Source organism: Bos indicus, chromosome 28 (genome assembly GCF_029378745.1).
Source record: "Bos indicus isolate NIAB-ARS_2022 breed Sahiwal x Tharparkar chromosome 28, NIAB-ARS_B.indTharparkar_mat_pri_1.0, whole genome shotgun sequence".
Classification (NCBI taxonomy): domain Eukaryota; kingdom Metazoa; phylum Chordata; class Mammalia; order Artiodactyla; family Bovidae; genus Bos; species Bos indicus.
Window position 1 is genome coordinate 42,347,304 of NC_091787.1, and position 17,108 is coordinate 42,364,411.

At 48.7% G+C, this 17,108-nt stretch overlaps 1 protein-coding gene and 1 pseudogene across 1 annotated transcript; one reads left to right on the top strand and one right to left on the bottom strand.

Annotated features, from left to right (window-relative positions):
• Positions 1–4,415: 4,415 nt before the first annotated feature.
• Positions 4,416–9,933, bottom strand: GDF2 (growth differentiation factor 2). The gene is made up of 2 exons (XM_019954253.2): positions 9,366–9,933; positions 4,416–6,546 (listed from the first exon to the last, which is right to left on the bottom strand). Exons 1-2 carry the CDS (start codon positions 9,709–9,711, stop codon positions 5,597–5,599), a joined length of 1,296 nt encoding a protein of 431 aa, XP_019809812.2. The 5' UTR covers positions 9,712–9,933; the 3' UTR covers positions 4,416–5,596.
• A 1,259-nt stretch (positions 9,934–11,192) lies between these two features.
• Positions 11,193–12,415, top strand: LOC109553674 (histone H2B type 1-C/E/F/G/I-like; annotated as a pseudogene).
• Positions 12,416–17,108: the final 4,693 nt, after the last annotated feature.

Genomic DNA, 17,108 nt, shown 5'->3' on the forward strand with positions numbered 1-17,108 from the left:
TGCCTTTTGAAGATTAAAAGATTTTTGATAGATCCCAATTTATCGATTTTTTCTTTTATGATTCCTACCCTTGGTGCCATATTTAAGAAATCCTTGCTTATTCCAAGGTCACCAGTTTTTCTTCAGTATTTTCTAGAAGTTTTAACCTTTATAATCCTTTTTGAATTAATATTTAGGTAGAGTATGTTAATTTTATTGTATGAGGAAGGGGTCAAGATTTATTTTTTTTCCATGTTGATATCCAGTTGATCCAACACTAGTTGTTGAAAAACCTTTCCTGTTCCACTGAATTCCCTTGGCATTAGGTCAAAAAGTGATTAACCACGTGTGTGCGGGTCTATTTCTGTCCTCTCTGCTCTGTGGCATTCAGTTGCTTGTCTTTTTCACCAGTGCCCACTGTCTTGGTTACTATATGTCTTGAAATCACGTGCTGTAAACCCTGTAACTTTGTTATTGTTCATCAAAATTATTTTGGTTATTCTAGTTCCACTGATTACCCATATAAATTTTAGATTCTGATTTTTTTTTTTAAAGAATCAGACAGTTGATCTGAATTGAATTGAAGCTATAAATCAGTAGGGGGAACAATTGACATCTTATCAAAACTGAGACTTCCCGTCTATGAAAATGGTATATATCCATTTAGGAGAACCGAGATTAGGAAAACTCTCTTATATTCCTAGTATTTCAAGAATTAAAAAAATAATGAACAGATGTTAAATATTGTCAGATGCATCTGTTAAGATGACCGTGTTTTTCCTTTTTTAGTTTGTTAACACTGAACAAACCAGTGGTTTGCTGAGGACACTGATTGGTTTTCTAGTATTTAACCAACCTTGTGTTTGTGAGATAAGCCTCCGTTGGTCATGATGTGTTATTGTGTTATATGCTGTTGAATTCAATTCTGGAGGATTTTTGCACGTTCATGAAGAATCTCCGTATGTAGCCCTTTTTATTTGGCTTTGGTTTCTAGGCAAAGCTGACCTTATTAAATGAGTTGAAAAACATGTCTATTTCCTAATTTTTCTACTTTATGGAACAGTTCATGTAGTATTGGTATTATTTTAAGTAATTAAGGCTCTAAGAAGTACTTCTCTAGATAAGGAAGGAGGGCTGGTTCTGTTTATTCCTTATCCCTACTTCCCAACAGAGCATTCTCACAGTTTTGTGCCATGACAGGAAAACTATAACTGAAGTCCCAGAATAAATAATCACTCCAGCTGTTAATCACTCGCATAAGAAGTGTTCACTGCCCCCAAACAACATTGTTTGCCTGATGGGAAGGCAGAAGAGAACTAAGTAACTATGGGCGCAGCTCCCATTGTCACCTCCAGGGGGTGCTGTGTGTCAGGCTATGAGCCTGGCGGCGCCAGGTGCGGTGGGGGAGGTGATTTGAACTGGAATTAGTTCGGAGGTGTGTGTAGGGGGGGTGGGAGGGGAAGCTTCTCAGAGTGACCAAGGTCCTAAGAGCAGTGGGAATATCACCCACATGCTTTCTCTGCAGGCAGGGAAGCTCTATGAAGCAAGGCTGTCTAGCCTCTTCCCTGCATAAATATTTTCTGCGCAGTGCAGGCAGAAATTCAAGTTTATAGACAGTGAGAGTAAGTTGTGGCCAGAACCCGCCTAGAAACTGTGCAGGGCCTAAAGAGGTTCTGGGAATGAATGCTTTTCTTTCTTTCTTGTTTTTCACAAATAAATAAGATTTATTTTAAATTAAATCCGGAGAGAGTTTGTGCCTAAGCAGTCATTGTTACCAGAGAGATAAAACCGTAAGAGTAGTAACCAAGGGTCAAGTGGATTTCTTGCTGCCCTCAGTCGGCGAGGCCTTGTGCAGTATTTGTTCATGATGATGCCTTGACTCATAGGTCTTACTCACATCCTGCTTCTAAGACAAATTCTCCTAAACCACTCTTTCTGCTGTTTTATGGGTGAGGATGCTGGGGCTTGGCGGGATAATAGGACTTGCCCAGAATTACAAAGCTGAGGAGCAGTGGATTGACTGAAGGCAGGGAGGATACTGTCATTCTCTGAAGATTCTGCACACACCTACCTGGGCTTTGGTCCCTGACTATGTGTCATAATCCTAGGCGTGGACTTGTGGTGGGAGGTGGGGGGTAGGAACATGATCAAGGCCTAGATTCCCTCTGGCTTTAGTAACTCCAACAACGCCACGTCTCCATAACTCCAGGGCAGTCTGCTGGATGCTTGGGTGAAGCTTGGACCCAGCAGGGGGATCACCATCCCCTATTCCATGGGAATCCACAGGATAAGATGGGATGACATAGATGAATGGGGACGATGAATGGAACATAGCCTTGGAAATCTAAGAGCAGATACACCTGGCAGGCCTGGGAACAGGTTGCAGGGCACACCTTGGAGGGCTTGGGGATCTGCTCAGGTTACTAGGCTCAGCTGTTCCCTGAGCATATCTGTTCCCAAAGAGGGCTGCCTCCTGCCCTCTCCTGTTCATTCCCCTCTCTCTCTCTCTCTCCTCCTATCACCCTCCCAAGCCACTTAGCAAAGACTTCCCTTTCAGCTCTCTCCGGGAAGGCTTGGGAGCTTGCACCTGTCATCTCACAGCCTTAGCAGCTTTCGCTCTCGACGGAGCTCTTTGGCCTGGTCTACCTGTAGTCTGTCCTTCCCAGGACATCTTGCCCGGGGGGGCCTCACCTTGTGTCTGGAGTCATCAGTACATTGCTGGTGAGCAGGGCCTGCCCTCCAGATGCTGACCTCACTTTCCCTCCATGACTTAACCATTCTTGCATTTTTCTCCTAGGCTCACCAGACATGTCATTACATGCATAAACCCCAATAATGAACAGGTTTCAGGATTTTCTCCATGAGACCCCTGGGTCCAGGCAAATCAAGGAAGAAGAGAGTTGTCTTTGCAGTTCCCAAATATATGGTTACCTTTCAGGTTTGTGTGCCCAGGACCAGAGGACCTCTGGTGTGTGTGCCTGGGAAGGGGACATGCTGGCAGAGGTGACTCTTGCTTCCAACCCAGGTACAGGTAGGAAGGCCAAAGATATTGGCAGAGCATGGGGAAAAATGAAGAGGGGGGATCAAAAAGATAATGAGGAAAGAAATGAATATTTCAGGGTGAAAGAGAATAATAGAAGGTAACAGAGTAGCTCTAATATTTTTCTAAGCATTATTCAGAAAGAGAAGCAAGACCTCAATAAACTTCTTCTAAGCACTGGGAAGCATTTGCACTTTGGGGGTTGTAAGCAAGGACATAAAGACTCAGTGACCATTGATGTGACTGTGAACCAGTGAGTGACCTGGTCAGGACGTGAGCCCAGGGTAGGCAATGCCACACCTGGTGTGCTTCCAGCCAACCTGCTGCTCCTAACTGTCCTCCGTTATTGGGCCCTGAGATGTCCCTGACTGTGGATATCATGTGACCTTTCATCCAAACAGGAGCCCTAGTTATATGTGGACTACATGGATTAACCAGGACCATCCCAGGCAAACCAGGGTGATGGTCACTGAGCCAGAGGAAGAGGCTAGTTAAGCAGCATCTGGCAGGAGCATTTCCAGGCAAAGGAAGGACAGTCTGGGCACCAACCTGGATGATCCCTAAGGCACTGGAGGTGGGGCCCTGCATGGCCCCCAGAATGCAAGCGTGATACTGGGGTCTTGAGAGGACCATGGAGCTGACACACTCACTGTCCGGCAGAGACTTCATTCACACACGCCCACCACTCTCTGTGCCCCTCCATTCCACCTCCCTTCAGGGAAAGAAGGGCCTGGAGGGAGGAATGGGCAGGGTGTGGGGCTAGGGGACCACCAGGCCCAGGTCTCACACATAAGAAAGGCCACATATTAGACATCTGACTTTATTTCCAAGTGAAATTTTGATGCAGGCACAGAAACACCCTACAGGGACTAAAAGATGTCTGTCATCCATCCTTATGATTGAGCAACACTGTCATACCACAAATTAGTATTTTCTGTAACTCCAGTAATTAAACAATAATGTTTTATTGTGTTTTGGTATTAAAGCTGTTCATTGGTTCCATGTAAACATTTAACACAAGCCATTAAAAAAATAATCTGGGAACTTCAACCAATCGGAACGACCTGGGTCTCTCCAGGCCTTCTTTGGGATCTGCTCTGGCTGGTGATCAGAAGGGCCGTGGAGTGGAATCTTCGCCACTTCCAGACTCTTCCTACTCGACCCCCTTCCATGTGTGACTCTGAGAGTCAGAGGTCCTCTCTTGCGGTCAGTGGGGATGAAGTCTGGTCCCAAGGCCCAAGCCCAGGACCGGGACTGGATGCACATTACTCAAAACAGTCGTGCATGCAGCCAGAGTCAAATGTGGCCAATAAAGACCTGAGTTCATCAATGGCGGGAGCCCTCACCCAGGAAGACTGGATGTTGTCACCTGAGTACTGGAGTAAAAACAAGGATATTGCAAATACCAAAGCAAGAATGCATTTATTTCAACAAATTCAAATCCAGGTCTCATCATCCATGGAGTCCTTGTGGGACGGGAGCCCATGGGTGTGTGATGGTGGTGAGCTGGTCATGCTAAGTAACTGCGACACAGGCCATGGGCTGCCCATCCCTCAGGGTAAACTCAGTGCACCCCCGCCAACCATCTTGCAGTCTGAGTCCACGGCAGCGAGTGGCCCTGTATGAACCACTGGTCACACAGTCTCTGTGCCAGTGGGTCAAAGTTCCTCTGGCCACAGCGTACACTGCAGCCTGAGGGCATTCGTCCTGTATTTGCTCCATCCTGCAGCTGGTTTAAGGGATAGTTCTGTGACTCAGGAGTATCTTAAAAAGCACTTGGACACTGAATCGACACAGGCACAGAGCAGTCAGAATGTACCCTAGATGCGACAAGTAGCCCAGTCATCCTGCTGGGCACTGGTCGGACTTAGTCCAGTTTGTCCCCCAGTCTCCATTTCCCAAAGTCTAATTGTCTTCAGTTACCAGATGACCTGCTAAACTGTAGCAGGGTACTTGGGGAGTCCTTGGCTTTGGTGACTGACGGACCTGTAGAGATCCCTGGATTGGAATCATGCCATTGACTGTTGCTATTTGGGCTACTTGAGCCCAAGTTTTGGCTCCCATATGTGTGAATTGGGAGTCATGACGCCCATCTCATGAGTTGTGGGAATAATGTGCAGTGGGTGTGGCACACGGCCCATTCCTTTCCCCTTTATTCACTGTGGTTATTGGAGTCAATCCTGTCCCTCTCACTTGCTTTAATTTCCATTAATCTGTGTGCATCTCCCGTTTAGACTTCTCGGCCTCTTTTTTGCTCAGTTTTCTGCTGACTCTGGATTATTCTTTCTCTTGTCCCCATTTCTTCATCTCCCCTCCCACCCCAGCAACCCTTCCAGGCTTCCCTCTTCTCCCCAAACCCTACTGCCCATTGGCATCCCCTCCCCTGTAGTTTACCCAGTGGCGTGTGCTTGGGGTGGGCCCTGAGAGGGAGAGCAGGTCTTTACCTCCGGGACCTGGTGGCTCCCCTTCCTTCTCCAGATTGGCATGCAGGTGGGCTTGGTCCCTGTCATGCCCAGCGGGACACAGGGCCTGTCACTAAGAGCCCATCCACCCTGCCTCCCCGCCCGCAGGCCAGCACTACCTACACCCACACTCTGCCACGCTCATCCCTTCATAGTGGTACTTGAGGGTGGGGACCCCCATGTCATCCTTGTAGAGGATGGAGATGGGGCTCAGTTTGGTGGGCACACAGCAGGCCTTGCCCACCTTCATGGGGAACTTGAGATGCACCAGGGTCTTCACAATGGCATGTTTCGTTGGGGTCACATCGTCGGCCAGGGGGAAGAAGCAGCCACCTTTACATTCAAAGGCATCATACTCCTTGGGCGCAATGATCCAGCTGTCCCAGCCGATGTCCTCGAAGTTCACCCGCAGGGAGGTCTTCTGACAGTGGTTGTTGGCCCCAGTACTCCTCTTCCGTCTGACCAAAGACGATTCCGTGGGCGTGTGGCTTCGCACATCCTCCTCCTCCTCGTCTTTGTTCTCACCTGCCTCCACCACGGTGTTCTTGGACAACTTCCTGAGCACACTCTCCTGCTCGTGGCCGATCATCTCTCTGAGCTCCAGCCTGGTCTCCTTAGTCCCATTGCTGCGGTCATTGGAGAAGACGACAAAGAAGGGCAGGTTTTTGGATCCCGGGGGGACACTGATATCCAGCTTGTCACAGCCCTTCCTGTGACTCTCCACCGTCACTTCCAGTTTATTTTTGCTCTTGGTAGAGTCTGCCCGGATCCACCGCTTCACGGCACTGGACACCTCAAAGGTCTCCCAGCCCTCGTCCCGGATGTCCTGAGACACCAGGAAGGTCTTGGTTCCCGCAGGAGTGTCCCAGACCTCAGCTCCATCCAGAACGTCATAAATGACCATGTTTCCTTTCAGCTCGTGAGGGGAGTCCATGTGACTCTGACAGGAGAGGTAGAGTCTGAGCTCGGCCCTGGTGATCTGCTCATGCCTGGGAATGGAGATATTGAAGAGCAAGATGTGCTTCTGGAAAGGGAAGTCTTCTGTGGTGGCTATAGAGACAGCATCTGAAATGCAAATATACAGCCGTCTGCCGGGAGGGTCTGTTTTCACAATACCAAACCTGAGACTCATGGTTTATATGAAAGGGCACTGGGCGTGACACTGTCTATCTCTAACAAGTCTCCCTTTGGTTTCACTCAAGACCTTAATGTAGTAGGGTATTTAAAAGATACATTTGACATCTTCCAAAGAAAAACAAAGGCAGGAGATGTCTTGCATTGAAGCTGACAGCTCCAGCTGTTTACTGAGCGTCTACTATGTGCCCACCTTTGCATACTATATTTTACTTTTCTCTTCACATTGACCCAAGGAACATGTAAGTATTATTACACTTTTACAGATGTGGAGACTTGGATTTAGCGTGTGCAGCTGCCAAAGTGCACATATCCTGTAAAGATCCTCATTTAAAAAAAAAAAAAGAACCAAGTAAACAAAACGGCAAAGCACGCTATCAGCCTCAGAGTGCAAATCCTGAGCGTCCAGTATTAAAGGAGAGACCCTGGGAGGGGATGGTGGAATTTTGTTACTACAGTGTTAAAAATATCACCTAAATCACATAGAAAATCATTCAGAATGGTAACTTATGAGCAAAATGAAGGTGGTTTTTCTTTTTTTTTTTCAGTGTGTGAGGAAAAAATAGATGAATCTCAATGGCTTGGTCATGTTAGACATATGGAGACAGGTATATGTTAGACAGATATTTAGCCACACAACTGTCTCTCTTCCCACTTCCCTGGCTGACTCTCACTAGCACATCTCTATTATACCATGGCTTGGTCACAGGAGGGAAGACAAGTTGTGTTTCCTGAGCATCTACTATATGCCAACATGAGGGGAGACTGTGTGCTTCATGGAACCTGGCAGCATCTGGCAGCCTAAAATTCCAATCCTTCCTCTCCCTCTTCTAGGCATATGAACTGGGAGAAGTCCTGAGTCTCTCTGGTCCTCGGTTTCCTCATCTGTAGAATGGGGCTCCATCCTACTACCTTCCCAGGGTTGGCGTGAAGCTTTGACAAGGAGGCACATGAAGCCTACCCAAGAGTGTCCCTGGTTCACAACAGGTGTTCAATCAGTACTTCTATGTCCTCCCCAGAAACTGTGCATCTCCACTTTACCTGTGCCTGCTCCCCTACCCCAAGCTCATGGCCTTTCACACAGCTCTCTGCGCGTCCTCACCCAGCCTGGATGAGCTGTTCAGGTTTCCGTACCATTTGTTAAGCCCACTGTGTCATATGTGGGTAGTCAATGGGATCCATAAACAGTGCATTAGCTACTGGCTGTGCTCTGCGGCATGCCTTGAAAATTGCCAAGGGACTCTAGATCCATCAGGTATCTAGAGAACAAGTGCTCTCTCTGCCTGAGCCACACTCAGGCTGTTTGTGATAATGATCACTGCCTCCACAGCAGTACTGGCCACAGGCAGAGCTGGGATCAGATCAGAGCACTTGCTTCTGGGACACAGAATATGCTGGGGGTAGGGGAGCAGGGAGGGGTCTCTGAGATGGCTCCCAACATTGGACTCCCAGACTACAGGATTTGGTGATTAGGGCCAGCCAAAGAAGCTCAGCCTTTCCCTAAAGCAGGGGTTACACACATGTCCCATGGGCGTAGTGTGATGCTGGCAGTATCTATATTACCTGCAGACTGCATGTAAAAAAAATTAAACCCATCTTTTAGAAATAATACAGGTCCACATTAAATCTAGATTTTTGTTTTCCTTTGGGGCCATCAGGGGCCTCCCTGGTGGCTCAGATGATAAAGAATCTGCCTGCGATGCAGGAGTCCTGGGTTCGATCCTTGGGTTGGGAAGATCCTCAGGAGAAGGGCATGGCAACCCACTCCAGTATTCTTGCCTGGAGAAAGCCCATGGACAGAGGAGTCTGGCAGGCTATAGTCCATGGGGTCACAAAGAGTCAGACATGAGTGAGCAAATAAGCACAGCACAGGGGCCACTGGAAATACAGCTTTGCCAGGCACACAGCATGACCACAGCATGTTTTAGCTAGGGCATATGGTCAGGAGTCTGCAGGCCTCAAGCTCAGGAGGGAAGAAGTCCTGTGTGCCTGGTTGGTTAGAGGCTGCAACTGCAGAAAAAGCCTGAGCTGAGCAAACAGGTGGGACTGGGTCAGAATCCAGCTGCTTAATTAATATGTGAACTGGGAAAGTTCCCTCAGGGTCTGCAAGCCTCCGCTCACTGCTCACAAGACCATGTCACCTACGTGGTGTGAATTAGAGGACATAAGCCCTAAGTTGACATTCGTTCTCTTCTAGTCCTACTAAATCAGGGAAATTATTTTATACTTAGAAAATAATTACGTTGTCTTCCAGTGTTTCTCAGAGGAATTTGTCTGAATTTTAAACACCTTTTGATGAGTGACAAAGGCAGTCTTTCAGTGTTTAAAAAGACGCCTGTTAGAGGCTAAATAAGTTGTCTGTGTCTAAGTAGGAAGGAGACAGGATGGGAAGGGAGGGGTAGGGAAGGGATGGAAGAAAGCGAACAGGCATTCCTTCAGCACCTACTGTGTTAATGTGGTGCTGGGCCCAGAGAGGGAGAATTTTCTAGAGCAGAGCTGTCTGGTAGAACTTTATGCAATGATGGAATTGTTCTACAGTCTCCATTTCCTATAGGGTAGCTAGGCGTGATTGCTGAGCACTTGCACCCAAGCTACTGAAACTAAATTATTAATTTTATTTCATTTAGATTAACCTAAATTGAAACAAAGAGTCCCACGTCTCCAGTGGCCACCATATTGGGCAGCGCAGCCGTGGACCGACCACTGAGCCCCCCGCCCCCGCCCGGGGCGCCCCGTGGAGCCGACTCTACCTTCCACGCTGAAGCTGCGCACAATGTTTGACGCAGGGGTGGACGTCTTGTCGGTGGTATATCTGTTGTATAGATCGATCATGTACTGCGGTGGCTCGGCTCGGGTTCTGTCCTGAGAAGGGACCCCACTCAGGTTGAGGTTGCGCAGAAAATCCACTTTCATGTTCTCCAGGAACATCCTCAGGTCGAAGGTGACCCCCTCCTGCTCACCGCCGGGCCCCCCTAGCAGGCGGTGGGCATCTGCCCCAGTGGACGGCCGCCCCCGGTTCTCCAGTGGCTTCCCTAGGGCGGAGCAGGCCAGCAGGCAGAGCACAGGCAGGGCCACCCAGAGCGCCCCACGGCCCATCTTGGTATGCTCTCGCCCGGGTCTAGAAACTGCGGCAGCCGCGGTGTGTTAGCGGGTGCTGGGAGGAGCCCGGAAGGAGCCGGCCTGCATTGTCCTGCCCACAGCTCCGTACAGCGCACCCGGGCCAGTTCACAGGCTCACCCTTCTGCTGTCCCCGAAGTGCCCTCCACTTGTTCTTATCTGGCCCTTGATGCTGTTCAGGCCTCTTATCTAAGGGGGCTCTCTGTTAATGAAGGCTCTATAAACATCTGACAAACGCACAGGGCTAATGGGAAGGACACGGACTGCTGCAAAGAATCCGAGTTTCTCCTTGGGGTTATCGCCCCCTAATTAGGATGGATCCTCTCTCATTTCCTTGCCAGCTCTCAAAAGAATCTTGAGGCAGGGTGACATATGCTCCATCTCCTGGGCCACAGAAACAAAGAATCCAGGAAAGAAATAAGACCCAGAAGTCCTCCAAATATGGGAACAACAGCACAAAACTCCCAGAAGCCCCTGGGCTGACCACTGGGGTGGGGATGGGGGGTTAGTAAGAAGCCTGGTTCCCGTGGAACTGGAATGTGCGTCTGTGGCTCAAGTACTTGGTGCCTCGGCTTCTCATCTGTCAAGTGAATTCCTGAGTCTTAGAGATCATGGGTAAAGGTGGCACATATAATTTAGTGAGGTGGTAGAGACTTTGGAGTCAGACCAGATGTGGGTTCAAATCCCAGCTCACTCAGCTGTTCTTACATGCGTGACCCGGAGCAAGTCATTTACCTTTCTGGGCCTCCACTTCAGAAGAGCGCAGTAAGGACTTAAGGTAATAAGTGCTAACCATCATGGCAGTCACTGCAAGGCGCAGTCGGTTGGGTGGTTGCATTCTGGCTACAGCTTCTCTACCCTGGGTCTGACTGAATGGGAGCTTGGGGGGAATCCCCAGAGGCCCTGCGCCTGCCTGGCCTGCTCTCTAGAAACATCACTTACACACCAAGGCCTCCTGGCCCTGGCACCCAAGTACAGCTCTGTCAGTGGTCTGGGGGTGATGGCGAGGTCTTGATTCATGTCATCCGGGCGGTTGCCTGGGCCACGCTTGTCAGTCAGGAGAACCATGTAATCTGGGAGACAACGGAGCAGGGAAGCACTGAGTCCAGGGCATGCCCAGGAGATGTTTCCCCTGCCGGAAGAAGCTGAGAGACTGTGGCCCAGCTGAGCCCTGCTGGGCTTCAAGGTCTGCGTTAAGAACGGCAGGCCCACACTTAGATCTGAACATTTCCATTGCATGTGGGTTTGACTGTAGCAAAGAATAAGCATAAAATATTCTGGGAGTCTACTGTGAGGAGGATTTAAATGTGAGGTTTTTCCAAGCTGGTGAGGCTTCTGGGGGTGGGGGGTGCAGTGAGCTAAGCAGATTCAGGAAGATGAACAAGGGGCCAGGGCAGGCAGGGTCAGAGGTCCTGGGTGTGCATCCAGCTTTTCCCCACCCCTAGTGAGGGTGGGCTGGAACCAGGAATCCCCAGTGGCCAGGCCTGGACAGAACTTGCTGTCCCTGTCCTCTGGGGACTCTGCCAAGGAGGATGGATGGGAAGGGTGCCGTTTCAGAAGGGCTGCTTGCAGAGCGGATGGGAAGCATACTGGGCTTTGAGCCAAGTCAACTCAAGAACTCCGAGGCAGGGGAAAGATGAATGGGTGCATGGCCCCCAGAAGTGGGGCTGCAACTTCCCAGCAGGGAGCGGGCTGGGAGGAGCTGGGGAACTAGGCAGGCACCCCCCCAGGGTGCTCTAGTCCCTGGAGGCAGCCCAGAAGCCTGTCATGTTCAAGAGGTGGAGCCAGGGGACTCAGGGGGCGGGGGTGGGCTGAATGTGCTCTTGAAGCGGGAGGAGCTGCTCTTCGATGTTTTCTTAAAAACATGACAGATTGCTATTCTGATGATAAGAGTATATAGTGCAGATAATTTTGGAAATGCAAAGCATTAGAAAGAATGTAAAAATAACCTGCAGTCTCACCATTTTGAGATATATGCAGCTCCACAATCCCCTATTTAAAACTCTTGTGGCCAGGAGGGTTTCGAAGTTCAGGAAGCTTCAGATTTGGGGAAGGATCTTTCTGTGTTGTTGGGTGTTGTCATTATAGACATGCCTGAACCAGCTAAGTCTGCTCCTGCCCCTAAAAAGGGCTCTAAAAAAGCTGTGACCAAGGCCCAGAAGAAGGATGGCAAGAAGCACAAGCGCAGCCGCAAGGAGAGCTACTCCATGTACGTGTACAAGGTGCTGAAGCAAGTCCATCCGGACACCGGCATCTCGTCCAAGGCCACGGGCATCATGAACTCCTTCATCAACGACATTTTCGAGCGCATCGCTGGTGAGGCATCGCACATGGTGCATTACAACAAGCGCTCGACTGTCACATCCAGGGAAATACAGACTGCCGTGCGCTTGCTGCTACCTGGGGAGCTGGCCAAGCACGCCGTGCCGAGGGCACTAAGGCTGTCACCAAGTATACCAGCTCCAAGTAAATATAATATGCCTAGCCGCTGTTAACGGAGAAGGCAATGGCACCCCACTCCAGTACTCTTGCCTGGAAAATCCCATGGACGGAGGGCCTGGTGGGCTGTAGTCCATGGGGTCGCTAAGAGTCGGACACGACTGAGTGACTTCCCTATACAGTATATGGAGTGTATACTGTCATATCCCCAGTGGGGACAACATATTGGTATTTCTGCAGTGAAACAAATAAAAACACAAATCTCCTTTCAGGTCAGGTTTTGTCTTGAAAGGAATTGAAATAAACTTCAGGTTTTCTAATAGTTTTGGATATGGTCATCTCGGATATCGGACTGTAGACCTGTTTACATAGGGGGTCATCGTATCCGGTCATGGAGGCTGCACTGTCTGGAGGTCCTGGCCACATAGACTGTGATGAGGATGGCGCCTGCAAACCTGTGCCTCTGTGTGCAATGATCTGCCCCACAAACTCAGGATATCAATATGTCCATATCTCCTTTATTTTTCTTAAGTAATTGTATGAGACCTCCTGATCCATATTATTGGAAGGTCTGCTTTTCTTTCTTAGAGCATCTCTTTCCTGAATTGTCCAAGAGCTCTATAGGTTTATTTATTCCAAAAGAGATGGAGGTGGGATGGTATCACTCCAAACTTTAAGGCTGGAAAGGGAAATAAGGTTGGGATAGAGGTCCTGGAAGGTCCCACACGCCGTTGCTTCTCACTGACACACAGCTTTGCTGTTTGGGTGGGTCCCACAGCTGCTGGGATGGCCTGGCAGATCCACGTTTCTGCTCAGGTCCCCACGATGTTTCCGATTGGGCACCAAGGTGACAGTTTTCTTAAACATCCTCCCAGGCTTACCCTTTCTCCAGAAGGCACTGGGGGGGCAGGTGGCTGGGTGGAGAGAAGAGACCAGCTGTGCTCACACTCTGATGCCATCCTACCCTCTCCCACAGATTTCTAGGTTCTTATGGGGAATTTCAGTTACCAGCCTGCTGCTGCTAAGTCGCTTCAGTCATGTCCGACTCTATGCAACCCCATAGACGGCAGCCCACCAGGCTCCCCTGTCCCTGGGATGCTCCATTGCCTTCTCCGAGTTACCAGCCTGGACTCCCATTTTCCTCAAGGTGACTTAGAGCCCTTACTACCTCTCTGAATGAACAGGCCTTGGTTCCTCTGGACAGATTCCCTTGACTCTGGGTCTTAGAAAACAAGGTTTGGGTCTTGTTCTGTCTTTCCCAGATGACAATCTGGGATTGTAAATCATATCCTCTCTTCCTGTGTCAAAAGGATTCCCTCTCTTCCTGCCACCTGCTTGCCTCAGGGAAGGGCTGCCTTAACTGCACCACAATGATCTTATTTCCTACTCCTCTCTCCTTTTTCTCTTCCCCCAAGCAGTTTACTCTGTGATCTAGCAATTCTATTTCTGTATATATAGCCAAAAGAATTGAAAGTAGGGTCTCAAAAAGATATTTGTAAACACATGTTCATAGCAGTATTACTCACAATAGCCAAAGGGCAGAAACAACCCTAGTGTCTATTGATCCATGAATGGATAAACAAAATGTAGTACATCCACCCAATGGAATATTATTCAGCCTTAAAAAGGAAGGGAATTCTGACACATGCCATGACATGGAGGAATCTTGAAGATTTGCTAAATAAAATAAGCCAGTCACAAAAAGATAAACATTGTATGATCCCACTTATATGAAGTACTTAAAAGTAGTGAAATGTATAGAGATTAGAGAGTAGAATGGTGGTTGCCAGGGGCTGGGGGTGGTTGACTGTGATACAGCTGCCTCCACGGGTCAGGAGCCCCTTCCATCACAAGAGGCTTGACCTCTCAAGTTCCGCACTCACTCACTTATTGCTCAGAGGAGTGAAACAGCCCCACTTTGAGGTTCTAAGGAGAGAGCATGAACCAGGCAGAGCAGCAGATCTGTCACTTCCCAGCTCTGTGCCTCAACTTCTTGAGATCCTGCTTACTCCTGGCACTTTGTCTCTGAACTGTGCCCAAGTGGTCAGCAGATTTGTCAGAACAGTGTTTCTTATAATGTGGTCCCTGGACCATTGCAGTAGCAGCACCTGGGAACTGGTTTAAAAATGTGAAGTCTTTCCCCAAATCAAAAACTCTGACTCAGCCCAGCAAGCTAGTCAAGCTCTCCAGGTGATTCTGATCGTTCAAATTTGCACATTGGCTTTGATAAAACAGGAAATTCATATGAGCCTTCCAAGAGGTCAAGTATGCGTATACTGCCTGGTATGGCATTTGGCATGTAGCAGATGCTAAACAACCAAATGAATGAACAGTTCATTCATTCCTCTGCTCGCCCACCCTCTACATATACAAACAAGACTGCCAGGAGAGATTGGACCAATCTAGGATTGGATTAGACTTGAGTAAGAAGGAAAAGTGGTACAAAGCTTGAAAGAGCACCATCATCTTAGGGAGTAGAAGACGGGAGGAGATTTGGAAATCTCAGAAGCACCAGTTTATCAGTGAATGAGATTTTATGTTTCCCGATTTTGGTAAAAGGAAATAGCCTTTGGCTCTAACTTCAATATTTTGGTGCACAGCTTGGAGTCAGAGCTGCCAAAGTGGTTCTGCCCTGCTCATTTTCCCACAGAAACCCACTCCAGCCTTCCTTGGCACATGCTGCCATCAAACACATTTTGCGCAAGGTGGGGCTTCAGCGGCTTTATGCCACTAGCTCAGTCCCGCTCTTCCATCCTGGGGGAGCCATCTCTGCTTCTCTCCACTTCTCTTCCCCTGGAGGCTCTTCCTCACACCCTCACCCCGGACTTCTTCAGCCTCTTTCATCATGGTCCCATCTCTACCTTGGCCACAGAAGGAGCCTGAGTTACAGGCTACAGCTCTGATGACATTTTAAGAGTGATTTAGACATACAGAGGCACCTATTGGGATGCCTCAAGCAAGACATCTGGTAGTATCCAGACTCAGTTCCCCTCTTTTTGAATAAAAGGGTTGCACCAGAAGTTTTCCAAAGGTTTCTTCCAGCCTTACTATTTTCAGCTCACAGCTGCACTGTCGTCCAGTTGCACGTGAACTAAGGCTCTACTCTTTCAGAGGAAGCATAACTTCAGGACTAGGGCTCAGTGGCTGGCCGGCCACCACCCTGCTCCCTCCACACAGACCCAGGTGTGGTTAAGCGAATTCAAGGACTGTGCGCATCTGGGCTGTGTGCTAGGACCTCTTGCTCCTGTGATCATGTGATGTTGATATATATATAGAGAGAGGGGGGAAAAGTTGTTTCATATTTACGTTTCTTTTTAAACCTTGCTTTATTGTAAGGGCACTGAGTACCATTGAGACAACCCTAGTAGGCTGGAGGGGGCGGGGAAGGGCATCACTGGCTGGGAAGCTGGGAAGCAGCACCAACCACATTGGCCTTGCACCTGTCAGCCTTGCATGCTGCTAAGTCACCTCAGTCGTGTTCGACTCTGTGCAACCCCATAGACGGCTCCCCCGTCCCTGGGATTCTCCAGGCAAGAACACTGGAATGGGTTGCCATTTCCTTCTCCAATGCATGAAAGTGAAAAGTGAAAGTGAAGTCGCTCAGTCGTGTCCGACTCTTAGTGGCCCCATGGACTGCAGCCTTCCAGGCTCCTCCATCCATGGGATTTTCCAGGCAAGAGTACTGGAGTGGGGTGCCATTGCCTTCTCCGGTCAGCCTTGCATATCAAAGCCTTTATTACCTGTGGTCTTGGTAGACATTGGTGGCCATATTACTTACCTGTTTTGAGCCGGTTTTTCTGGAGCACCAACTGGGGAGTCAGTTGCAACGTTGCTATGTGGCTAAAGGAGATACCCTATCCAAGCTGCATGGCACTCTGTAAACATGAGGGGTCCCTGCTGACACTAGTTCCTTTCATCCCACAGCAAAATCATCAGCACTGGGTACCATCCATCCCAGCTCAAGCACAACGCCCCTGTCCATGGCTGAGCCTTCTCCCTCCACCCCTGTAATCCAGAATTGAGGGCACAGGGAAGTTGCAGGCTTTCACAGTGACCTCAGAGATCTCCCAGAAACAGCAAATGCCAGAGAGAATAAGATAGAAGTATTACAGGACACCCCAACTTTCCTAAGAAATGGTATAAAACACCCTATCTTTCCTAAGAAATGGAAAGGGAGCAGTTGGATGAGAAAAAAAAATGAGGGAGAGAAAGGAAAAGGAAGACTCTAATATTGAGGGGAAAAAAGGCATTTGGAACTTTATCAAGGCCTAATGTTTTTACTTATTTTGCTAGTAATTTATATCCTGTCATATTTCAAAAAGGATTAGACATGGCAAACCAAGCCATAACCAATTTGCAGACCAATTTGAGACATCCCAGCCATCCAATGAATGAATCATTTAGTCCCAGTACAAGTCCTTCAGGAATAAGGCAGTGTGTGCCTTAAGGACCACCCCCCTTGCCTCACCTGATCTCTGCCAAGAGGTAGGGCCATGTGCCCAGGGCAGCTGTTCACACACATGTCCCACGGCCATTCGGAGCACCTCGGAGGGGATGCTCAGCAGATGCTGCTGGGCTCCAGCCAGGTGTGTCCAGTATTTTCACTAGTAAACATCTTTGCCGCGAGCAGCTTTGCAGCACAACTAATTGGCCGTAAGGCCATTTTGCCTTAAAAAAAAAATAACTGCTTGACAGTTATATTACACTAGAAAATGATAACATCGGTTTTTGCAAACTCTTGGTTGAATTAATCTAAGCCAGATTCCGTTAAAAATTTTCACCATTTTCCAAAAACTTCTACTCATCAGGAATCACATAAAAATCTCTTTTGTGAGGAGGGATAGGAGGAGCATCATTCTTCTTTCACCTCCAACTTCTAACGCTGCGTGATAAATTTGGTAAAGATGGCCTGAGAGAACAAGCTGCCATATCTAAAT

Excerpts from the sequence above, each read along its gene's own strand:
- GDF2 (XM_019954253.2), bottom strand. The coding sequence starts at position 9,711 with ATGGGCCGTGGGGCGCTCTGGGTGGCCCTGCCTGTGCTCTGCCTGCTG. Across the intron at positions 6,547-9,365 it reads GCGCAGCTTCAGCGTGGAAG|ATGCTGTCTCTATAGCCACC; the intron begins GTAGAGTCGGCT and ends TTTGCATTTCAG.